A 25,878-nucleotide genomic window follows, 5' to 3' on the forward strand; every position below is an offset into this window, starting at 1 on the left:
AAAAGTCCAACGCTCTAACCACTAGGCTACCTGTTTGTTCCTTCCACTTAACGTAGGATGTCTAAAACACGTGTAAAATATACAGTAGTTTACGCAGCAAATTCACTCTTATAGTACAATATCAAGGTTATATTTTACTGTAACCAAAACCAAAACGCAGCACTTTGTCGTCCTCAAGTCTACTGAATGTAGTTAAACAAGGGAATAGATAAAGTCAAAATCAACATATACTACTACAGCATTGACTTCTTTACAGTACAATATAACCAAAACCAAAACGCAGCACTTTGTCGTCTACAACTTTGTGTAGTAGTTAAACACGGGAATAAATGGAATTGATAGAGTCGACATCTGACTGTCCTGTCGATTCCCTCCACTTAACCTAACAAGAGAGCCATGGCAACAAATCACAGCCTTATCTCCCTGCTCATTAGATAATTAGGAGCATCCCATTGGCCCCATCGGATTCCCATTCTTTATGTGCTGATAGACTGGCGCTCAGCACCATGATCTGAAACACAGCTGGGACAGGGAGAAGCTCCAATGAGATGGCCATTGAGGATCAATGGAGAATCAACTGAAAATGATCGTCTGAACAACGTTTAATGTGGGTCAAGAGATTTGACTTTGCAATAAAAGTGAATATAAAAGTATTTCATTAACCAGAGTGTGTCCATAATATCATAACTTATAATATATCGCAAATGTAAGTTCATTTTGAAGATTAGATAAAAAAAGAAAGGTACTTTTTCCACCACTGAGTGCACGAGAGGCAATTTGTAGCTACAACTGCAATGTCAAAGACAACAGTGTCTCAGGTTTCACCAACCACTGAACCAAGCAGTTCCCTGCGCAGGCTTAACACGGTATTATGCCCCTGTTCTCTCCTCATCAGTCAACTCATCTACTTTATAAACCCCTGTCTCGTCACTGTATTAAAACGTGTCAAAGGCAAACAAGCTTCAGTGTAGCATGGCTAGGCTATCCCCAGGCCACAGCACCTTTTAATACTCTTTAATGCTCTTTCTACTGTCCACTGTTAGCATGAGGCACAGAGCCATTGATTTTTCCCTCTGACACTTAATCTAAGCCCCTGTGATCTATGACCTTATTTTCACACTAATTTATTTTTGATCAGAGGTGATAAATATCACATTGACATAACCAACTCTTTGTGCATTGCATCAATGCACTGTTTTGTTTAACATGACACCGCCCCGAGTGCTACAACTCTGACTGGCAGCTTGAAAAATGGCCTGTGTTGTGTTGTCTCCCCTTTCTTAAAGAGATATGCCAAATAAAACAGTACAATGAATGGGTTTGTTTGAACTACAAGAAAATGATCCCTGGGTGTATTCATAATATCAGTATCATCCCAGCAAACCAAAATTGTTCTCATAACACAAAAACTGTTCAGTCTTGCTGATGATTATACAATGTTTGTATAAAACATTCACCTGATGTTGCAAGATCGTTCCCAGAACACATTTAGTCTGTTCTTTAAAGGTTCCCAGAATGTTTCATTAAATTGTCGGAACATTGTGGGGATATCACAAGGTTCCCAAAACACTAAAACTGTCCAGTTGTGCTGACATTCAGATAATGTTTGTATCAGGGTGCACAAAACATTCCTTTGATGTTGCAAGAATGTTGACAGAACAGCGTTTGAGTTCTTTAAAGGTACCCAGAACATTTAATTAGCTTATGGGAACAGTGTGGGTACAAGATATGATCAGTTGTGATGACGTTCATACAATGTTTAAGTTATGTTGCACACGACATTCCCTTCACGTTTTAAGAATGTTGACAAAACACCTGGTCAACTTTTTTTAAAGGTTCCCAGAACATTTAATTAAGTTATGGGAGTTGTCTGGGATGTTGCAAGAATATTCTTGTGATTCTCACATATTGTACTTATAAGGCTGCACAAAACATAGCCACAATGTTGCACAATGTTGTCACAATCTTCACCTTCATCTGAAGATATTTCGAAATCATCATCTGACCAATACGCAGCGGCTTGCGTGCTCCACATCATTTTATTTAAATTATGATGGACACGGACAAAACAATAAACATGAACGACTAGACAGTTTCACAGGCTATGTACACACATACAGCAGTGCGAAATAAAACAACCCACAAAAACCAGGTGACAAACACACTCCTAATATATGACTCCCAATCAGGAACAACGATAACCAGCTGTCCCTGATCGGGAGCCACACAGACCAACATAGAAACAGAAATACCAGAAAAACACATACAGTACTTCTGCCACGTCCTGACCAAAAATACTAAACAACTACTCCCTCTGCTGGTCATGACGTGACAGTACCCCCCCCTAAAGGTGCATAACCCGAATGCACCTAAAAAAAGAAAACACAAAAATCCCCAATACCACAACAAAACCCAAAACCAAATACCCCCTAAACAAAAAAAAGGGAGGGAAGGGAGGGTGGCTGCCGTCAACGACGGCACTTGTGCTACACCCCCCCTCCCCAACCCACCTATCCTGGAGGTGGCTCTGGTTCGGGCCTACTGCCCTCCAGACTGTAGACAGACTTGCTTGGCTCCGGACCGTAGTCAGACTCACTCAGTTCCAGGCAGACACATTCCGTTCCGGATCGTAGGCAGACTCATTCCGTTTAATGCTGTAGGCAGACTCATTTAGTTCACAGTTAATCAAACACTTATTCAGTTCCGGACTCACTTGCTTCCGGATCGCTGACAGACTCCCTCGGTTCCGGGTCGCAGGCAGACTCCCCCGGCTCCGGGTCGCAGGCAGACTCCCCCGGCTCCGGGTCGCAGGCAGACTCCCCCGGCTCCGGGTCGCAGGCAGACTCCCCCGGCTCCGGGTCGCAGGCAGACTCCCTCGGTTCCGGGTCGCAGGCAGACTCCCTCGGTTCCGGACTGGACACTATTGCCGGATACTCTGGACTGCACACTGGTGCCGGATACTCTGGACTGCACACTGGTGCCGAACTCTCGAGGCTCGGCTGACGCACTGGAAGCCTGATGCGTGGGGCTGGTAGAGGAGGTACCAGGCTGAAGACACGCACCCTAGGGCTAGTGCGGGAAGCAGAAACCGGCCGAGAGGAACTACTATTATGCACTATAAGCCTAATGCGTGGTGCTGGTACTGGAACTGCCAGTTTTAAACCACGCACCCCATGGCTAGTGCGAGGAGCGAGAACAGGCTGACTAGGACTAGGCTGACCCATGGGAAGCTTGATCCGTGGTGCTGGTACTGGTCTTGCCAGACTGGAGGTACTCACTTCCGGGTCAGCACGAGAGGCGGGAACCGGAAAGACTGGGCCATGGAGGCGCACAGGTGGCCTTGACCGCACCTCCTGCACAACCCTTCCTGGCTGGATGGAACTAGCAGCCCTGCACGAGCGGGGTGCTGGTACAGGGCGAACTGGGCTGTGCAGGGGCTTGATGGTTACCATGCGTAGAGCGGGCGTAAGGTAGCCTGGTCCGAGGAGGCGTACCGGCGACCAGAGGCGCTGCGCAGGCATCCTCCTACCAGGCTGGATGCCCACTCTAGCACGGCATCTGCGAGGGGCTGGAATAGCACGCACCAGCCTGTGCGTGCGTATGGGCGAGATTGTGCGCACCTCAGCAAAACACGGCGCCCTCCACTCCATACGCTCCTCCACATACTCACGGGTAGCTGGCTTATGGCTCTTCCTTGGCCTAGCCAAACTACCCGTGTGCCCCCCCCAAAAAAAATATTGGGGGTGCCTCTCCGGCTTCCTCGCCAGTCGTGTACCCCGGTAGCGTTCTCAGTCCTCACCAGCCTTCCTCCACGGGCCCTCTCTGGCCAGAATCTGTTCCCAACTCCCTCTCTCACGATAGTCCATATCCTCAACCTGCCGCTCCTTTCTCCGCTGCTTGGTCTTGGTTTGGTGGGTTGTTCTGTCACAATCTTCACCTTCATCTGAAGATATTTCGAAATCATCATCTGACCAATACGCAGCGGCTTGCGTGCTCCACATCATTTTATTTAAATTATGATGGACACGGACAAAACAATAAACATGAACGACTAGACAGTTTCACAGGCTATGTTCTTACATACAGCAGTGCGAAATAAAACAACCCACAAAACCCAGGTGACAAACACACTCCTAATATATGACTCCCAATCAGGAACAACGATAACCAGCTGTCCCTGATCGGGAGCCACACAGACCAACATAGAAACAGAAATACCAGAAAAACACATACAACACAGTACTTCTGCCACGTCCTGACCAAAAATACTAAACAACTACTCCCTCTGCTGGTCAGGACGTGACAAATGTTCCACAATTTCCAAATGAGTCTGTTTTTATTACTTTTATTTGTTTTAGGTTTAGCATATTATTCCATTGATGTTCACACAATATATATTTTACCTTGTCTTGGAGGTACCCTGATGAAGACATCTTGTCTTTCAAAACATTGGTTATTACATTTTTGCATCTGAACTCCTAGAGTGTGGCTCTCATCTTTTTCAAGTGTTCTACTCCGCTAGCCAGCACCTCGCCTAAACAGCTGTTCTACTCCGCTAGCCAGCACCTCGCCTAAACAGCTGTTCTACTCCGCTAGCCAGCACCTCGCCTAAACAGCTGTGAGTTTCTTTCGCCTCCAGATTAACATTGTCTTGGAAGCCCTCAGAACATCTCAAGAACATTTAGAAAATGTTATATTAAAGTTTTACCTAATAATATCACAACATTCTCAGCATACATATTTCTAGTTCCTTGAAGCATAAGAAGGCAGATTGGAACACATTCCAATTATGTTTCCCTACAGATTTAATGGCAATTTGCATTTGAAGATTGTACTGTAGGCCAACGACAAAGTGATATAGACACACAGCATTTAATTTCATCCATTTAATTAAATGTTGTTATCAAAAATATTATTTTAATGTTTTTGGGATGGTATCATCATAACGTTAATAAAACCCTAACTAGAACTTAATGGGAATCTTAACTAATGTTCTGGGAATGTTCCCGGTTTGCTGGGATAGCTCTAATCATTTTATCTGAGTTTATAAAAAATTGTCCTTGTCATTGGAACTTTTCTGTTACAAAGCTCAGCTCATACTAAACTCAGCAAAAAAAGAAACGTCCTCTCACTGTCAACTGCGTTTATTTTCAGCAAACTTAACATGTGTAAATATTTGTATGGACATAACAAGATTCAACAACTGAGACATAAACTGAACAAGTTCCACAGAAATTGAATAACATGTCCCTGAACAAAAGGGGGGGTCAAAATCAAAAGCAACAGTCAGTATCTGGTGTGGCCACCAGCTGCATTAAGTACTGCAGTGCATCTTCTCATCATGGACTGCACCAGATTTGCCAGTGACTTGCTATGAGATGTTACCCCACTCTTCCACCAAGGCACCTGCAAGTTCCCGGACATTTCTGGGGGGAATGGCCTTAGCACTCACCCTCCAATCCAACAGGTCCCAGACGTGCTCAATGGGATTGAGATCCGGGCTCTTCGCTGGCCATGACAGAACACTGACATTACTGTCTTGCAGGAAATCACGCACAGAACGAGCAGTATGGCTGGTGGCATTGTCATGCTGGAGGGTCATGTCAGGATGAGTCTGCAAGAAGGGTACCACATGAGGGAGGAGGATGTCTTCCCTGTAACTCACAGCGTTGAGATTGCCTGCAATGACAACAAGCTCAGTCCAATGATGCTGTGACACCACCCCAGACCATGACGGACGCTCCACCTCCAAAACGATCCCGCTCCAGAATTCAGGCCTCGGTGTAACGCTCATTCCTTCGTCGATAAACGCGAATCCGACCATCACCCCTGGTGAGACAAAACCGCGACTCGTCAGTGAAGAGCACTTTTTGCCAGTCCTGTCTGGTCCAGCGACGGTGGGTTTGTGCCCATAGGCGACGTTGTTGCCGGTGATGTCTGGTGAGGACCTGCCTTACAACAGGCCTACAAGCACACAGTCCAGCCTCTCTCAGCCTATTGCGGACTGTCTGAGCACTGATGGAGGGATTGTGCATTCCTGGTGTAACTCGGGCAGTTGTTGTTGCCTTCCTGTACCTGTCCCGCAGGTGTGATGTTCGGATGTACCGATCCTGTGCAGGTGTTGTTACATGTGGTCTGCCACTGCAAGGACGATCAGCTGTCTTAGGCGTCTAATAGTACGGACATTGCAATTTATTGCCCTGGCCACATCTGCAGTCCTCATGCCTCCTTGCAGCATGCCTAAGGCACGCTCACGCAGATGAGCAGGACCCTGGGTATCTTTCTTTTGGTGTTTTTCCAAGTCAGTAGAAAGGCCTCTTTAGTGTCCTAAGTTTTCATAACTGTGACCTTAATTGCCTACCGTCTGTAAGCTGTTAGTGTCTTAACGACCCTTCCACAGGTGCATGTTCATTAATTGTTTATGGGTCATTGAACAAGCATGGAAAACAGTGTTTAAACCCTTTACAATGATCTATGAAGTTATTTGGATTTTTACAAAATTATTTTTGAAAGACAGTCCTGAAAAAGGGATGTTTCTTTTTTTGCTGAGTTTATAAAGAGGGGTCTTGTTTTTTTGTTGTCCAATATTGAAATACAAATAATCCTAGATTCATCACAATAAATATAATGAAGTAACAAAATGGCTTGTAAGGGATATGGTCCTATCAATTGTTATAATATAGGGACTACAATAATCAGACAGGTAAAATCTAAAAACGATCTATTTATTTAATGTACATTATTTTCTGTCTGTTATCTCTCACCCTAGACGTGAACATACTGCTGGTGGGAAGGTGTGAGAAGGGAACCGTGTAGCCAGCTGGTGGCTCTGCAGGGGCTATGGGGGCTCGACAGAGGATGGGGGACACAACAGGGACTAGGAGGCTTTTGGAGGAGTGATGGGGAGTCAGTATGTGGCTGGGGTCTTGGACAGTAAGAGCTGCTGCTACAAAGTGAGAAATCAGAGGGCATTGAGACTACTATAGGGCTTTCATCTACAATCTTAGAACAAAAGGGTTCTACGGCTGTCCCTATAGGAGAACCCTTTATGGTTCTAGGTAGAACCCTTTTTGGTTCCATGTATCACCCTCTGTGGAAACGGTTCGACATGGAACCCCAAAGGGTGATATCTGGAACCCAAAAGTGTTCTACACCTTATCTTTCTAAGCCTGTATAGAAGTATCATATGAAATATTACATACCAACCAGTTTGAATTAGAGTTTATGGAATTTACTCAAGAAGACTGGTGGCTCACTTCTGAGGTCCAGACAAGTGTGAAACTATGTTTATATAGGATACGGCTGTGTGTGTGTGTGTGTGTGTGTGTGTATGTCCATGCATTAGTGAGTGTGTGCGTTTGTTCATCTTTGTGTGTACAGTATATGTATGCGCTCACTTGCCTGCGTATGCGCATGTGTGTAACTGTGTGTACATTCACGCTGGGCTGGGGATAGGGCCACAGGTGAGATCTCTCTAAATTACACTCACAAGTGGCCATTAATTATAGATGACATCCTGGTCAGACAAACGATTTCATCCTCAAATGAGGTCCGAGGGCGGCCCCTGCCCAGGTCCACAGGGGCCCTGCGGGGAAGCGGTTTGGGAGTGTGTGTGGCAGTGTGCGAGTGGATCCAGTGGGCCCTCCGCACACGGCAGGCTTTGATGAACACACTCATTATGCTAAAGAGCGCTCCATGCCTGGGCTTCCCTGTGCCTCCAGGAAAGGTTAACGCCAGAGTGGTTCAACAGAACAGCCACAGGCTACATGAGGGAGAGTGGTAATAGAACCAGTGCTTAAGACAGTAGTAGTAATAGTAATAGACTGCCATACATCATATACAATACCTCAGGCTTAGAACACAGACCTGTGTCGGTGGCCATTGAACTGTTGCTAACAGGTTATTGAAATTGGCTGAAAGTGTAACTGCTTTTGAGGGTACAAAGGCAAAAGACGACGAGAAAATCTCTCTCGCTATAATCACGTATTTTTCTTTCTTTCCATCTCTCTCTTTCTCCCCCCCTCCCTTATTTTCTCTCTCTCTTTCTGAGGCAGAGATTAGCGTGTAATTACATGGGAGATCAGTAACAAAGAGAGAGAAAAAGGAGCAGTGTGTTTTAACTAGGCAGAGGGAGGTAGTGTGCGGCGTCGTCACGGGTCGACTGATTGTCTTACTTTTAATCCTCGACCTCATTATCACCTCTTGGTCAGGCTGCAGTCAGTAAATGAATCTATCTGCCGACGTGTCAAATCTTCACACATTCTCCCTCATAATCACCCAGAGGTGCCAATACAGAGAGGGAGTCACCCCGGACCCGGCCCCGGCCCCAGCATTCATTACATTCATCAACCAAATCCCCTCATTCCATAATTTAAAAAACAATATGCCATTATTTTGTTGCTAATTAAACCTGATCAAATATGTATGTCTTCTTTAAGGTCAACCCGATGACAAATGTAATTGATATGCTCTGAAGAAAGAGAGAAAGACTGAGAGAAAGAAATGAGGAAAGTAGTGCAGAGTCGGTTGTGATTTCGATGGGGGAGGAAGGGAGTGGGGAATGCTTCTTCCACTCATTGTAACTTAGTAGCCTCCGGTGCCAGGCTTGATGGCTGCTGAAAGACTCTAATACAGTAACTGAGACATGGTGAATATATCTGATTTGGAAGAGTCATACATTTATGTGTAGTTCAACTGTGTGTCAGGCTGTGTTTTTGAGTTGGGACTGCTGTGAACTTTTAATGTGTCTTGGTGTTGGCTTTACACAGGCCCAAATGTTCTATCCTGCACAGACAGCGTTCTCTGCCTTATACCCGCTATTGAACACTGTTCATACACTCGGAAGGAAATGGCTCCATGATAAGTTGCATTCTACTTGCAATGGACATGAGCCCCTTGGACAAATCCAACAAAATATACGCTACCTTGAAAAACTATAATCATGCATTATTCAATTGGCAAGGATAGTGTGTAATAGAGATACTAAACCCATTCCCTCCGGTAAATTATTCATTGAATTCAAATAACAGATGGTATAATTTTCTTTAAATATCTCAATCATTTTTCACATGAGCTTAAAATGGTATAAAACAATGTCTTTGATGTCTTTGTATACATTCTTTTTGTCCTGTGTATTAATATGTACAGCCATATCGTGCTACTGAACAGTTTGGGAATTGAGATTTAACCCAATGATTCAAAAATATACAGTGTGGCTAAACCTGTACCTTCAATTGTATGGCAACAGTAGCATTGGAATATGCCTAAAAAACACAAACTGCAATGTAAGGAAAATGTGAGTTCTCTCACATATACCTCTTTGCACTGCAGCAACCCTTGCAGATCACGTAGCCTAAACGAACCTTTGGATAATAGTTTGCTGAATGTTGAACTAAAGTCAGAGTAAACATGATAAATGAGTACAAATGGGATTATTAGGAGACTGTGTGTCATCACTCCGACAGACGCATGATGTCAAACTACCCAAGCAAATTCAATTACCCACGCCATTACTCCCTACTGCTAGTGGAGACGTATTGGTCGTGTTAAATATTGATGGCAACATAGATGCCACATTTGTTCATCTCCAAAGGTGAACACATCTATTTAAGGTAATCACAGATGCTAAATATGAGGCAAGTCCATTTACTGTATCAAGTGACTACTGAAAAAAGAAGAAGAAGAGTCTATTGCAATGAGGGTTCCGGCCATGTTTTTAGAGCTTTCTGACTTGGTGAGTATTTCTGTTCATAGATGTCACACTACCAGAGGTTTTGAATGCCACTTTTTTACCATATTGCTAAATGAATGATCAACTTCAGAACCATTCCTAGTATGTTTGAACTATATACTTTGACAGAACCCACTGTATACATTGACCAATCAAACAATCTAAAAGTCCCCCTTGTACCAATGCAAAATCCTCTTGACTCATACATATATTTGTAGTAAACAAAATAAATTCAGTAAGATATGGGCTAAAGTATGAGGAGAGAGAGAGGGAGGAAATACCAGAGCTAACCATATACCAGTTAGAAGTGGCAGCTTCACAGGTGCTGACAGTCAACAGTGGGGGAGGAGTTAACATGCAGTGTTGGTGAAGTGTTGGTTAAAACCCAACAACACATACCTGCTGTTAAAGCGTTCAGGATGTCTCTCCCTCATCATGTGGAACCGATGTGCAATGGAAGCATCCTAAATAAGGGAGAGAAAATAACATGGATTCAGCAATGACTTTTATTTTGATACTCATTTATACAGTGGAAAAGGCCTATTAACCAATGGACACACCTACTCATTCCATTTTTCCACTTTTTTGGTTGCTACATGATTCCATATGTGTTGTTTCATAGTTGTGATGTCTTCACTATTATTATACAATGTAGAAAATAGTAAAAATAAAGAAAAACCCTGGAATGAGGAGGTGTGTTCAAACTTTTGACTGGTACTGTATATTAGGGGTATAAACCTATATAAATATTTTCATTTTGAAATAAGCTACACAACTAAAATTGTTTAGATTTCTATGTGTGATATTGTTATTTCAATTAATTAATTGATGAGATAAAGATGTCGCAAAATACAGGCAAGATGTTGGTACTAAAATCAATACAATGGCTTTTTAACACCAATTAAAGTCAACTTCTTCCCCTCTGCTGATAAGCATCTCAGCCAACGTTCTATTGCACCCAAAAAACGACACATATGCCTGATGCATATTGATATGTCTAAACAGAACCAGGGTGTTTTTGAATTCCTGGCCAACTGGAAGGCGGGCGGTGGTTGAGGTTTGAGCCAGGGATGAGGGTATTGACAGAGAGCTTGACGAACAGCACGCCGTCTTTCCACACAGGCTAATTAATTAAACACACATTGCTAGTAATCACAGCTCCCAACGTACAGGATGCTGCCGGCTCCCCTGGCAACCAACTTGTTCTCTCTCTCTCTCTCTCTCTCTCTCTCTCTCTCTCTCTCTCTCTCTCTCTCTCTCTCTCTCGCTCTCTCTTTCTCGCTCTCTCTCTCTCTCTCTCTCTCGCTTTCTCTGACCCGGGGCTAGAAGTGCACCACATTGGTAGACTTACTGGCAGTGTTGGGTGTGAGCGTGTGTGTGTTTGCGTGCAGGCATGCGTGATGAGAACGACAGACTGTGAGATTGACAGCTACTCTATTAATCAAGAGAATCTAAGGACAGTAAATCTGTGCCTGTTTGTTGAGAAATCTGTGTCTTCTATGAAATGCTACCAAAAAAAGTATACTAGCCTTGGGCCGTTTGAAGATGAAACCTCACTAGAATTTACCGTGGTCTTTGTGAGTCACGATGATTGCCAAGTAAAAACAACAACTGACGAATAGTCTTCAACCACAAAAAGGGGGAAAACTTCAGGAAACTTTTAGGGTTTGTTCCTATCCCCCCACTCGAGCAATCTGTTTTGACCCGCTCCATGTTGAGTGGCTCTATTGAAACGCCAGCCACAGGGAGGACCCCCTGCTAGCTCTCAGTACAACATGTAGGAGAAAACCCCCAAAAAAATCGATGCAGTTTTCTTGATGTCTTTTCAAGACGCTGTTAAATAAAGACCAAAGAATTTCCAAGATCCCCGCAGACTCTATTTATCTTCAACATGAGCCAGAAAAGGTGAGATGATGGATATATCTGAAAGATTGTAACTTGATTTTCTTACAAACAGGACAATAACTGAAAACGAGAGAGTGAAAGGAAGGAGGAGTTGTTTGAAAATATACTGTAGCTCAGAAACCAGGGAGCATCCACTTCAAGTAACCTCCAAATTGAAGAAGGAACACTATAACCCTGTATACAGCATGTTAAATCAAATCAAAGCAAATTGTATTGGTCGCGTACACATATTTTGCAGATGTTATCGCGGGTGTAGGGAAACACTTATGTTCCTAGCTCCAGCAGTGCAGAACAATACACGCTAACCCAAAAAATACAAATAAAGGAATTAAGAAATATAGAATTATTAGAATGAGCAATTTTTGAGTCCGGTGTGTTTAGACATTGGTGTGTACAGACATTATGGACAGTATATGAATGGAAAATGTGTGTACAGTAGTAGTTATATAGGACGAGCCTTGACTAGAATACAGTATATACATAAAAAGAGATTCATCAGATAAAACAGTATGTAAACATTATTAAACATTATTAAATAGTCACTACTAGCTGGCCTCTGCCCAGTACCCTGCCCTGAACTTTAGTCACTGTTACTACCTGGCTAACACCCGGTACTCAAGACAACTGCCCTATGTACATAGTCATTGAACACTGGTCACTTTAATAATGTTTACATACTGTTTTATCTACTTCTTATGTATATACTGTATTCTAGTCAAGGCTCGTCCTATATAACTACTACTGTACACACATTTTCCATTCATATACTGTCCTTAATGTCTGTACACACCAATGTCTATACACACCGGACTCTAACATTGCTCATTCTAATAATTCTATATTTCTTAATTCCTTTATTTGTATTTTTTGGGTTAGCGTGTATTGTTCTGCACTGCTGGAGCTTTGATGCACTTGTACTGTCTCCACCTTCTAGATGGTGGCGGGGTGAACAGGCCGTGGCTCGGGTGGCTGGGGTCCTCGATGATCTTCTAGATGGTGGTGGGGTGAACAGGCCGTGGCTCGGGTGGCTGGGGTCCTCGATGATCTTCTAGATGGTGGCGGTGTGAACAGGCCGTGGCTCGGGTGGCTGGGGTCCTCGATGATCTTCTAGATGGTGGCGGTGTGAACAGGCCGTGGCTCGGGTGGCTGGGGTCCTCGATGATCTTCTAGATGGTGGCGGTGTGAACAGGCCGTGGCTCGGGTGGCTGGGGTCCTCGATGATCTTCTTGGCCTTCCTGTGACACCAGGTGCTCTAGATGCCAGCACCCTCTGGAAAGCCCTGCAGTCCCGGACGGTGCAGTTCCAGGCCGGTGATACAGCCCGACAGAGTGCTCTCAATGGTGCGCCTGTAGAAGTTCCTATACTTCCTGTAGAAGTTCCCGTCAGTCTCGAACTGTAACTAGATGGACTGCAACTGCAACTACATTCCACTAAAGCTACTTTGTCACTTAGGGCCAATGTAATGTAGAGCAAGTTCATATGTACATTAAGAGGCCATTAACAGTAGATCATCTGAACTGATGATACAAACATCTTCAACCTCAATCCCCAAACAGCAGTAGGACAATGAAGTCTCTCTCTCACGCTCCCTTTCACTCATCTTGGGGCCGCCTTCAAATAATTACCATTGTAAAACTCTGGCACCCAAATTAATACAGTACATGTGTAATGTAATATGCCCTCATAGCTCAAAGTTTAGTCCAATTATGAGTGGTGCTCAGGCAGCTGATGACTCTCCTTCACAGGGAGAGTAATGACTTTGACATGCGAGCCTGGGTCATTAGACGAACTGACTGCATCATCTTAGGACCTCCTCTGTGATTAGGTCTGTCCCTCAGCACACTAAGCCCTGATTGAGATCATTACACTTCACGTCACTTTAACGTCCTCATAAAGGGATGATGCCATTAATTCCATTCAACTGGATGGAATGGCTAGATTGGAAGGATAGGAACAGGAGGTGTGCTAAAATAGTTGACGATGTGGTCGGATGATGGGCCATTGGGAAGATTTTATGACTTGGAGTTTGGTGTAAATCTTGTAAAAATGGAAGAGGAAGTTGTAGGTGATCCTAGTACTTTGTGAAGTTTGACAGGAATGGTACGTTTTGAAATATACTCTCCCCATCCAACACTGTTACCCATTCATTCACCAACCCCTGGGCTTGTACAAGTTCAAACAGACGCCTTTCGGTTTGTGCAATGCCCTAGCCACCTTCAACGCCTGATGCAATGGCAGGTTGATGCTTATTGTCATGAATCTTGCCCTGGAGGCAGAAATTAGCGATTGCCACTAGATGGGCCAGCTGCAAAGTCAAAATTGGCTACATTGTAAAAATTCAGGACAACAAGAATGATATTTTTGGTCTTAATTTAAGGTTAGGTTTAAAAATCTGATTTTATGACTTTGTGGCTGTGCCAGCCAGTAACCATTCTGCAGAGCTGCCTCCAGTGCAATAATGACAATACAGTGAATGCCAACCTGTGATGCAATGCTTAGAATTTTTACGATGAAAAAAATGTGCACTCTGTACATAAAATGTTTGAAATCCAAGAATAAGATGCTTATGATTACACTTATCTGTGGCTCGACATAGTGAAACCTTTTGGTCACGACTGATCCTCAGAGTTTGACTCTACAGAAATGTCATTACAGAAACAATCTTTCTTCATCTGCATAATCTCTGAGGTAATTATTAGCTTGACTTGTTTTGTAATCTTTATTGTATTCAGTGTTTTTTTTCCCAACGGAAAGCAAAATATGATGTGAAATGTGACACAAAATATATCACACTCAATTCCATCGAGAGCTCCGAATCTTCCTAATCCTGGGCAAACAACTTCATTTCTCAGCACGTTCGTTAGATATTAATCCCACTGTTAGAAGGCCATGAAAATAGTGTTATAACAATGAAGTTGATTGGTTGCAATGGCTTAAAGTAATACTTCTGCTAAGGCTACTACTGTTGTTTGGTAGAAGGGTATTGCAATATCTGTACATACATTCCGAAAACATGTTTTGCCTCAAGCCATGACGAATATTGAGAAATGATCTTTATTTACTCCAATGCTTACAGCCCCTTCGTCTGTTAAGTGGACCTACCTTCGTCAATACAGGACAAAGCCAAGGCATGTATTTGACTAACATTTGTAAGGACATGCATCATTCATTTCCCCGTCATATTCGAATGTCACAACACCAACCTGCAAATGTCAATTACCATATTTCCCCTGACATTTATCAGTAATGACCCACACGGGCTGGGTGTAATCAGTGTCATTATGTTGAAGATGGACAGAGATGGGCTTGACTCTGCTGTCGATGAGTTTAAAGGTGCGTCACATCACGCAGATGCACAAAATACTACATATACTTCAATCAGAGGTGGTTTAAGCTTAAGCACATCTCAATAAAGGCGTATTAACTAGCATTTGATCAAAATGAGTAAGATTACTCAGAAGAACATATGATTACGTTGCTGCTTTAAATTCGGTATACAGTGTTATCCAATTGAGGACTTTATAGAGATTATTCGATTGAAATGGATGATCCACGATAAGCATGACGTTGTCAGTCTTGTTGTTTTAGGTGAGAGCCTTAGATCAAACATGGCCCTCTCCTACTGACTAGTCCAGTTTGTTGACCCACTGTTCTTGCTTAAAGGGATAAGTTTGAGATATTTAAATATGTGTTTACTTATCTTGAAAGCCGTCTATGGACATGGAGCGACTGCAATCCACACTTTCGTTTTTGTTAAAACAGCCACTGCCAAGATTTGCTAGTATTAGGAAACACATTTTTCAAACCGCTGAACTATGCCTTTAATGTGACATATGCTCTGTATATTAGTGTAAGTAACTCACCACCCCAATAGAGAAGTAGTTGTTGACGATGCTGTAAGGCACAGGGTCTCCCCTCTCTTCTTTGTCCGTGGGTGTGACGTCAATCTTCCAGCGGTCCAACATCACCTCAGAGCTGTTCTCTATGTCTCTCAGGATGTTCAGAATGCTCTCTCCCTCATAACCTAATACACAAACAACATAGGAAAGCTCATGTTGTAGATAATACCCCAGAACATAAGCTAACACACCTTATAGTACAGGCCATAAATATTTTAATATAACATTATTCTCTGGAATGTTAGCTATTCTAACTATTTATTTATACTGATTTACTCCTACATGAAAACATAGGCAAAATAAAATATAGTCAAATCTAAATTCAATATCATGCATCATGTAATTGGACAAAAAATAGAGGCCACACATTTATGTTTCCTTCATTTAAGAGGAATAATATAATTCATTAAACATTTTTTGTACACTTTGGGTCATTAAATTGCTAATAAACATACCTCCTCCCCATCGCAGACACCTTGCCAGGTCATTTCCTGTTCCAAGGGGAAGTACACACACAGGGGGGTTCCTGTCCAGGTTGGCCTTATCTACACAAGAGGTACAACAAAAACATCATACTTTATTATTACTACTATGCCATTTAGCAGACGCTTTTATCCAGAGAAACTTACAGTCATGCAGGGCTCCTGAGTGGCGCAGCAGTGTATGGCACTGCATCTCAGTGCTAAAGTCATCACTACAGACCCTGGTTCGATTCCAGGCTGTATCACAACCGGCCGTGATTGGGCGGCGCACAATTGGCCCAGCGTCGTCCGGGTTTGGCCGGTGTAGGCCGTCATTGTAAATAAGAATTTGTTCTTAACTGACTTGCCTAGTTAAATAAAGCATTTTACGTACGGGTGGTCCTGGGAATCAAACCTACTATCGTGGCATTGCAAGCTCCATACTCTACCAACTGAGCTACAGAGGACCACACACCCACATTCTGACCACAACAACAAAACTGAACACGAATCCACTTTAATATACTGTATTTTTTTTATTTGATTTAACTTTGATTTGCCAAGGTCTCTGAGTAAAAAAATAAATACATCTCAGTCAGTGCAGCACGGTTATCTGACCATCACTCAAATCTAAAATCTGTGCAACAACAGATAGACCTTGACGTGAATGTCCAGTCTCACAGGCTATTTCTGGAGTACTGTAGCATTCATTCTGTCCATGTTATTACTTCTCTTTGTTTTGATTGATAAAAAATTGAGGCAATTTTTAAAGGCAGAACAAGGAATAAGTCTTCAAGAAAAAATTGACTTCAGGCAGGCTGTTTCTCAAATGACGACTAATATGCCGATTTTCAACTCACATAATCATCCTATTTTAACTCCCTTGAATACGCAGGCTTGGACGTAATGAAAATATTTATATACAAATCATAAAAGTATATTTGATGATTTCTTGCAAAATAACGAGAGCACTGTTTATTTCACCAAAGTAATACAACATTATAATAATCAAGACGCACAAAAGATTTCACTGTACAGCACAAGGTTTTGAAGAGAGCACAATGAAATGTTAAGGAAAGGGGAAAACTGTTATAATGCAAAAGTTGTTATATTTAGAATATAAATACAATTTTTATTATGAAATTGTGAGGACCAAATTCGTACTTAGGCCTAGTTCCATTCATCCCACTAGTATACTCACTAGTATATACCAGGATGTGTTCACCAGTCTGTTCACCAGTGTGACACTGGTGTGGCAGTGGAAGTGCACACTCACCTATGAAATCCAGAATCCAACCGACTGTCCCATCCCCACCACAAGCTAACACTCTGAAATCTGGAACCTCTCGGAAGAAATTCAACCTTGAACACAACCAAAAAATCATATATACAATACCAATCAAGTAATGCATGAAATAATCCCCTTTTAGAGAGAAACATATTCTTTTCTTTATCTACTATAAATTCATTAAAAACCTTTAGACATTCTACCCTGAAAAAATGTACTATTTTGTCCAATAGTAAATTGAACTCAAGGCTACCTTATTCAAAGGTACTGGAAGTGTTTGATCTCCATACTTATCCCTGTTTTATCTCACATCTATATTGTAACTCTGCTGCACTGGAGCGGCTTTGCAAAGGCCCCTATAATCTCACAAAATAACACAGATCACATTGACAATTATTCCTTCAGCCAGCTAGTCTGTTCAGAGGCTAATCGGATCAAGATGGCCAATGTTCAGTCCAACTTCTTCCGTTCCTTCACAATAACAAAGCCCTAACTGAATGAGGGAGCCTCCAAGCCTCATATGGCGGATAAATTATTCGCTCAATTACTCTCCAACTGGGACTGCAAACCGTATTAGGTGCAAAACAGACGGCCGTGAACATGAAAGGCAACTTTGGGGATATTTAAATACCAAGAAACAAACACTTAATTTGGGCTAATTGCGTTAGTGCTAGTGCTAATTGACAGCAGTGTGTGCGGCTGCCTCAGCCTGCTAGTGGCCACGGTCACCAGTCACCTTGTTAATGCCAACCGCATTACATACACTTCACCAAATATTAACAAGGTTACAGCCGGACAAGGTCATCTGGAATGTTCCCAGCTAAAGACAGAGAGGGGCTTCTTCTGAGTGCAACACGTCTCTAAGAGCCTCGTCAATAAACATGGCCTTCCCAGCCAACAAAGCTCCAAACACAGAGAATCAATAGCGAAGGCACAATATGGCCGACAAGGTCAATTTCAAATCTTACGACTGTGTAAGATAGATCTATGGAGTAAAGCCATTATTTTGCCCCTCTGGGCCACTGTAATTATGAGCACAAACTAAACCGTCTACAAAAGTTTATATTGGACTTCCTCTTCGCAAACCATTTACATTCTGCTTTCAAAACATAATCAAAATCCAGCGACATTAGAGCACGGCAGTGATGTGTTCCTGCATTTCAGAATGCTCCGAAAGTGATGTGTTCCTGCTTTTCAGAATGCTCCGAAAGTGATGTGTTCCTGCATTTCAGAATGCTCCGAAAGTGATGTGTTCCTGCTTTTCAGAATGCTCCGAAAGTGATGTGTTCCTGCATTTCAGAATGCTCCGAAAGTGATGTGTCTAAAACAAAAGGGGCGGAACCTTGTGCATTGAAATGATCTGCTCATCTTCTTAACCATAGACACGGATAGTCCCCAGACCCCAGGCCCCAGACCCATACCTGTGCAGCCTACAGCGGTATGCGTGATCACACATCAGCATGCCTCGCGTCACTCACAATATATCGCTATTCCCACCCACTGTAACCAATACTAGACTCAAGCACAGTGTTGTTGTCTCACTGTTTGGGATCTCTGATCTCACCTTTCAATCACGTCTGCATATGAATCCTGATTGAGTGAGAGGCTCAAATTGAGAGACCTCCCTTGCATGAGATGTTGGATATTATGACTGGGCAACAGCGGAATACATTAGGGCTTTGTAAACAGTCGCTCATCCACCACTCTGATTCCACATGTAACTTGAGGATAATAATGATAGTTGAATCATGACTGTAGAGTGTTCTGTGCAATTTAGGTGATGTTGCGGAGTCTGTGTGAGATGATTAGAGCAGAACTTACCCAGGCATGGGTCCGTTCTTGGCCAGGTTGTATACCTGCCGAGGGTTTAAGAGGTACTGGAATTTTCTGTAGATTCTGGAGGAGAGGAGAGGAGAGGAGAGGAAAGGAGAGGAGAGGAGAGGAGGAAAGAGGAAAAAGAGGAGAAACAAGGAAAGGAAGAAAGAAGAGGATGAAATTGTGACAACCAGCAATACAGTGTTGAGTTGACCCACAGAAACCTAATGAAACATCTCCCCCTTACAGCTACCACAGAACATCTGGATCGTGAAGAAAAGTCCAAATGCAAACACTTAACTGAACCCCTGTACATTGTCTGTATGCCGTTTTGCTACAGTATGATTGACAGCTCCAATGCCCTATCCCAGTGTCATTGTCAGCAACTGGGAGGGCTATAGGAAGAAGTCATTAGAAAGACTAATTCATTTTAATTTCCATTTCATTATATCAACTGGCTCAAGTCATATTTTGATCTCATCATTTAAACAAATGAGGACTGGAGTAATAAGGAGTAGAATGAATATGTTCAGTAATAACCCAATTAGGCCCTGGGTTAAAGAAGGAGGTCTAATCTATACACTGACAACCAGGGATGTGACAGTCAACGACAGCGCCATCTAAGAACCTCTGCTGAATCAGGCAGGAGTCCGTAGGTCAATGTTATTGTGTTTCTATTTGACTAACTAAGCCTTGAGCACTCTGTGTGCAGCCGGGCTACGCAGCTCTTTGATTGAAGAGCAGTTCTGAGAATCCCTTTTTTTACAGAGAGGTAGAGTGTGGGGAGAGAGTGTGCTTACCTGTCGCCCTGCTTCCCTCCACTCTTTGGATTCACAAACACCAGCAGAGGATGAGTTCCCTCTATTGTTGTGATCTATGGAAAATATATCGAAACAGAAAGCGATTTCAGTCCAAATGCTTATAATGTAGTAGGCTGATCTTACGTTAAAGTATAGCGTAAAATCATTATTATAAACTGTGAATAAAAAATATTTATATTTATTTTAAAAAATTGCCTGGCTGCTTCACCCTGGCCCCTCTTGTTACTGGTATCGACAATTAAAAGTTTAAACATTTCTCACGAGAATAACAGACAATACCCAACAAAATCCCAGGAAATCAACTGAACAATACCCCTCCTAATTCAAGTTATAACCATCACCATCTCCTGATTGGGAGAAGCAGTTTGAGTCTTGAGTGACACGGGGGCTGTCCTTAGAGACAAGCCTCTCTATCGCTACATCTGGTAGAGCAGTGGCTAGAGAGAAGCAGTAGGCCTCTACCACACTGGAGGCAGCCAGGGCTGAGGCGAGGCATAAACAAAACAAGCCCTAATCGCAGGCTGTAGCCTGTGAGTTGGCCTTCCTGCCACTCAGTGGCGGGCGGCGGTGACAGTGCGCCCGTGCAGCTCCCTGACACAGATGAAGCTCTTAACTCTCCCTGTCTGCTATCCCAGCAGGCCGAGCGGTGGATTAATGAGCTCCCTGTCCAGCCAGGAGTGATCCATTACTTCCTCTAATTATAAATAATAATCCTGATTATTATGCTGGTTAGCCGGAGAGGGCTGAGATGGATGTGGCGGGGGGATGATTCAGGTTGATTGTCACCAGTAGTCTGTCTGTTAGATATTAAGGAGGATTTGGATGGAGCTGATTCTTGTTTTGTTCACCAGTAGAAACTAATCTCATATTAATCCGAACAGAGTCATTTTATATTATCCTGCACCCATCAAAGTCTAAATTGTGGTTAGATTTGAAATTTCAATTTAAAGTACACATTTTTCACTAAATTCTACTAAATGTTATCCTGATGCTTCTATAGAAGAAAAAGAAAAAGGTTTGGATTGTCACCTGTAGTCCTTGGCCATCCACTGTGACTGAGTTGGCTCTCTGCATCTTCCCTCTGCCTCCTGATTGGCTGGATCTGGAATCTTTCCTCACCGTAGACTGTCTTTCCTGGGGGTCAAAGTGCACAGACAGTAGAAATGGGCATCTTGAAAACAATCTAATACACGTTATCAACAATATGGGAAACTGTGATCTACGTATGATAAAGCTATCCTGTGGTAAATGTGTATATAAGCAGAATATGGTATCATTTTGAAAGTTAAATTCACCAGTATGACAGGACAGATTGTGTTGGGGGGCAGGACATGGTCCTTCAGTGGTCCACAGTCACACTCAGGTTTCACATGGGAGGCACACTTATTATGAAGCTGGATGAGGGGAATCAATTACAACCATATTAGTATCAGGGTGACATTCAAGATCATTACATATTATTCAATGTAACCTTTCATTTGATTGTCATTTGTAATTTGATATTAGAGTTCAGTGCCTTTAAAATGTATGGGGGCCATAAAATATAACGTTCAGTTTGTATCAGCTATGTAGAATTGTTTTTAGCGAAACACCAAGTGCTGTTGAGTAAAAAGCAAGAGCATATAAACCCAATGTTAAGAGGTGTGTTTTTGGAAATTACACAAAATTAAAAAAGACTGATATCAAAACACATTTTAACTGTGGTTTATTTTCCATTAGCAGAATACTGGAAATAACTGTTACTTGGTGTAAATTGGTAAAGTGAGAGGACTCGGATAAAAGGTGCAAAAAATAAATCATAAACAGCAAGAAACAGTGGAAAATAATGAGGAGGTGGCTGACTCTCCTGGGGGGGGGGGTGTACCGTGATTTGGCACCACACACAGTGAAGCCCAGTCAAACCCTGGTAACACTTAATGGTTTTGTGACACTTGTCACACTTGGTCGGGCAGTTTCCCTCCACCCAGAAATGGTGCATCACCTGTGGAGCGAGAAACAGAGAAACAGAGGAGAAAAGCAGAACAGAAAACAAGTGAGACATCCATAACAGTAAGAAAGAAAGAAATCAAGAAAGAAAGATTTTTTTTTTTACAAAAATGTAACAATGTTGTTTGTGTGTTGGGCATGTATTTAAACCAGACTAAATATTGTAATTAGCTATGCTTAATATCAGAATGGCTTGTTTAATTCCATTAGTGAGGAAGGAGCCCTGGATCTAAGCTCCATGGAGCATCGCTGATCCGAGCGTGCCGATTAGTAAACACTCCAATTGGATGCACCTCTGTGTTTTTCTTGCTCTTCACGTAGGTTTTGATGCACGACGGAGGAGCACGGGCTACACAGCGCTCATGGACAGTGTACTTGCAGACTGGGAGAGGTGGAACACATTTTGACAACAACAAAAAAATCACAAAAACAAGTAAAAATAGCAAACATTAAATTGAGGTTGGAGATCCACATTTTCAAGGGGGGATTTGGGTCACAAAAATGCCTTCTTAATGATGAAAAAGTGCATGGAATAAACCTTTTATGAATGGTATAAATTAGAGTAGACATGAGGAAACAACTGTTACTGTTACCATACTCACATGAGCAGCACAGCCCTTGCTTGCCCAGGCCTATAAGCATGTTCAGGCACAAGTTACAGTAGGCCGGCTTGTTGAAGTGCTTCAGTCTCCACACATGCTGCCCATCGTCTTTCACATTCTAAAGGAAAGATGATTGATTGGTTTGATTGATTGGTTAATTATTGACTGGTTGATAGTTGGGTAATTCGTTACATGGCAGATATAAATAGGCCATGTAAAACAAACATGCCTCTCTGACATGTACAATAAGGAATCACATCGGCTCTATCGTGGCATTTTGATCTGCAGTGTTTGACAATGTTTGGCAACTGAATGTGGGCCATGTAAAAGGTTTTGCAAATTTTTTACTGTTCTCCAAAGCCATCAACTTTAGTGGGGAGGATTGCCTGGGTTCTTCCCTTTAATCCTGTGTCATTAATCATGTCATCTATTATGTCAATCACAGCAAAATGACAGTCTGACGTCACTGTAAGAGACTGTCTCATTAGCCTTTGATAAGTGATTACTTGTTCAAGATCATTGACGATAAAGGCAGCAAAAAAACTGAAGAGATGACTCCATCTAGTGGACAAAGAGAGCTGGGACATCAGTGGTGTCGTCTGACGAAGCTGTTGACTAGTTAGGCAGTGGTGGGAATGTCCAGACCTTGTACCTGATTCACACAATAGGGCCCACCACAACCATGCTCTGCTGGCTCAAATATTGTTTTCCCACATTGTCCTTTCCAGCACGGTTCCAGCAACTACGGTGGATGAGGAAGCAGGCTGGCCTAATACAGCTGGCTTTGGCTTGGTTTGGCCTGGTAGTGTGAATCAGGCTATAGAGGGTTTAAAGGCCCAGCGTAGTCAAAATTCTGTCTTCTCTGTGTTTTGCATCATATTTACAACAGCTGATGAAAATAACACTGTAAAGGTCAGATTTTTTTTCTTCTGTGTTGTTTCCTGATAGTTGGGTCGTTCCACCAATCCGGTGCCTTTTAAAAAGTGTAACTTGGTCAAAAAAGACGTTTGTTTTCACCTCATGTTAACATTCTGAAACAAAGACCACATGCTTTCCCATCTCAAGAGGTAAAATAACAAAAACGACTAAAGTAAGTGCCTATTAAGTGTCAAATAAAGTAACCGAGTTGAATGTAACAGGGGAGTTGCAACTGAATGCAAGCTTCACAAAAAAATGTAACATCTAAAACATTTCTAGCCTGGGTTGATGTGTTATGCCCGACCAGCTCCTTTATCTACCACAAAACACCAAAATGGCCAAAAAGAGTAGAACCAGCTCACCTGCTTGTACACTATGATTTGACTATTTGATGTTCAATGTTTCTTTAGAAAAAAAAACATTTTCAACGGAATAGTTTCACCATATTGAAACAAGAGTTCAGTTCACGCAACAGCTTTCTCCTGAAAATGAGGGACATACGTAAATGAATCACTAATCACATGAAGAAAAAAATCATCATCTTCAGAGATCCCTTTGTCAAAGCAACAACAATAACTAGGGCTTTACAATAATTATACTTTGATAGATTTTTGGATGAAGTAGATTGAAATCTTCTTAGAAGTGATTAGCAAGCCTTTATTCATATTAAAAATACGATTTATTGAATTCCTCATGTGGTCTATATTAAAGGGCACTTCATTTAATATGACATGCTTTTAAAATTCAATATTGGTGCACAATTCCTACTTAAGATATCAAGTGGATGCAAAAGGCACCCATTTTGTGTAATGACCCAGTTGCTGGTTGAAAATGCAATCTACACAGGATCTTCTAATCAGCAGTTTTTGCATGAATGGAGTTCCGGCTTCCCTGGTGACATCACCAGGCAGTAAATAAGTTAATAGACCAATAACAAAGAGAGTTCCAAACCTGCCTGCCAATAACAGCTGGTTTTCAGTTTCCCTTCAGACCACTACCAGACAGTCCTAGCAAAATTCTTGCTTGAGAAATAGCTTTTGCAGTAAGGTACTTAATTGTTACCCAGATATGATTTGATATTGATATAAAAATGGCTGCATTGGGCCTTTAACTGGGATTGAACTAAATCCTGCACACACTCTGGCCATCCAGGACCAGAACTGGATACTTCAGAGCCATACATAGACAATCTCTTTGGCTCCGGTCTAGAAAATCTGCCATTGAAAGTAAAAACAGTGATGATGTTTAGGTAACACATTCGTGACTACTCACCGTCTCTAGGCCCAGTAGTACCAGCAGGGGGATGGTCGTGCTGCCTCCCTGGATCCACTCCACTAGAGAAACTGTGCCGTCATGGTCATAGTCGATCTCCTGCATCATCTCCTGCAGAATCTACTCACAACCAATCAGAGACAGTACAGTGGGATCTGTCAGCACAGATTATATATGACACCCTCATTCAAGATATACAAAGTTACAGTATTTTCTTGTTATTCATATAACTGAAACTAGGGGGCCCTAGAGCTTTATGTCTATGGATCTGCAGTATATTAAATGTTTATGAAAAAATATGTATTTTACCGGCTTCAGTTCTGTCACATCCCATTCCAAGTACTCAGCAACATGCATCATTTGAGAGATGATGTGCTCCAGTTCCTAGAAGTGGAAAACAAATCTTGCATCAAAATATATCTATGGTACAATAGCCATTCTTCAGTTGATGAACAGTATGTAATGGTCAGTTGGTACAATCTTCTCTCTCCAAAGGAGAGTTGTACAATGCACAACAAAGGCAGCTTGAAAACTGATACAGGCTTGATGACTTAATTACAATGGTTGCCCTAAGGGAGGGCAATTATCGTCTAGTGGAGAGTCATCACATGCAGACCAGAGCAATGAACAGGAGACATTTATCCACCTGCTAGGTAGCATTAGGTAGCTATCATGTACCATTGTACCCAGCCTGGTCTCATAGACTAGACGTAACATAGTAAAATAAATCTGGGACACTCAAATGAGTATGATATGTTATGTTTGGTGTAGTTAAATAAGACAGAAGGTTACTTAAGGTAAAAAACAAAAGCAGGGTGGTTGGTCAGGTTGGATGGGTAGACTTATAACACGAACGTCTAGCAACCCAAAAGGATTGCGTGTTAGAATCTCATCACAGACAACTTTAGCATTTTAGCTAATCAGCAACTTTACAACTACTTGCTACTTTTTAGCTACTTTGCAACTACAAGCATGTTAGCTAACCCTTCCCCTAACCCTAACCTTAACCTAACTCTTAACCCTAACCTGAACTCTAACCTTAACCCCTGCTCGCTATAGCAGCTTTATTCACTCTTCTTCTTCTACTTGCTAGCGCTAGTTTTAGAGAAAACTGCTGTGGAAAACTCAGCCAGAAACTAGCAAGTGTCATATGAATCCACAACATCACCACAAACGTCTTT

The 25,878-nt window shown here is 42.3% G+C and overlaps 1 protein-coding gene across 4 annotated transcripts in view; it reads right to left on the minus strand.

Moving 5' to 3' along the window:
- Positions 1-25,878, minus strand: part of LOC106582257 (diacylglycerol kinase beta) — a 66,378-nt gene that overhangs the window by 16,790 nt on the left and 23,710 nt on the right. For all 4 annotated transcript variants that reach the window (XM_014165166.2, XM_014165174.2, XM_014165150.2 and 1 more), the window contains 13 exons: positions 25,007-25,081; positions 24,698-24,817; positions 22,508-22,625; positions 22,199-22,287; positions 21,784-21,900; positions 21,215-21,313; positions 20,949-21,053; positions 19,899-19,972; positions 19,105-19,179; positions 17,272-17,357; positions 15,990-16,079; positions 15,499-15,659; positions 10,130-10,194 (listed from right to left, as the gene is read on the minus strand). In XM_014165166.2, the coding sequence (XP_014020641.1) occupies positions 10,130-10,194; positions 15,499-15,659; positions 15,990-16,079; positions 17,272-17,357; positions 19,105-19,179; positions 19,899-19,972; positions 20,949-21,053; positions 21,215-21,313; positions 21,784-21,900; positions 22,199-22,287; positions 22,508-22,625; positions 24,698-24,817; positions 25,007-25,081 (1,274 nt within the window). The remainder of the gene's footprint in view (positions 1-10,129; positions 10,195-15,498; positions 15,660-15,989; positions 16,080-17,271; positions 17,358-19,104; positions 19,180-19,898; positions 19,973-20,948; positions 21,054-21,214; positions 21,314-21,783; positions 21,901-22,198; positions 22,288-22,507; positions 22,626-24,697; positions 24,818-25,006; positions 25,082-25,878) is intronic.

Source organism: Salmo salar, chromosome ssa02 (assembly GCF_905237065.1).
Source record: "Salmo salar chromosome ssa02, Ssal_v3.1, whole genome shotgun sequence".
NCBI lineage: Eukaryota > Metazoa > Chordata > Actinopteri > Salmoniformes > Salmonidae > Salmo > Salmo salar.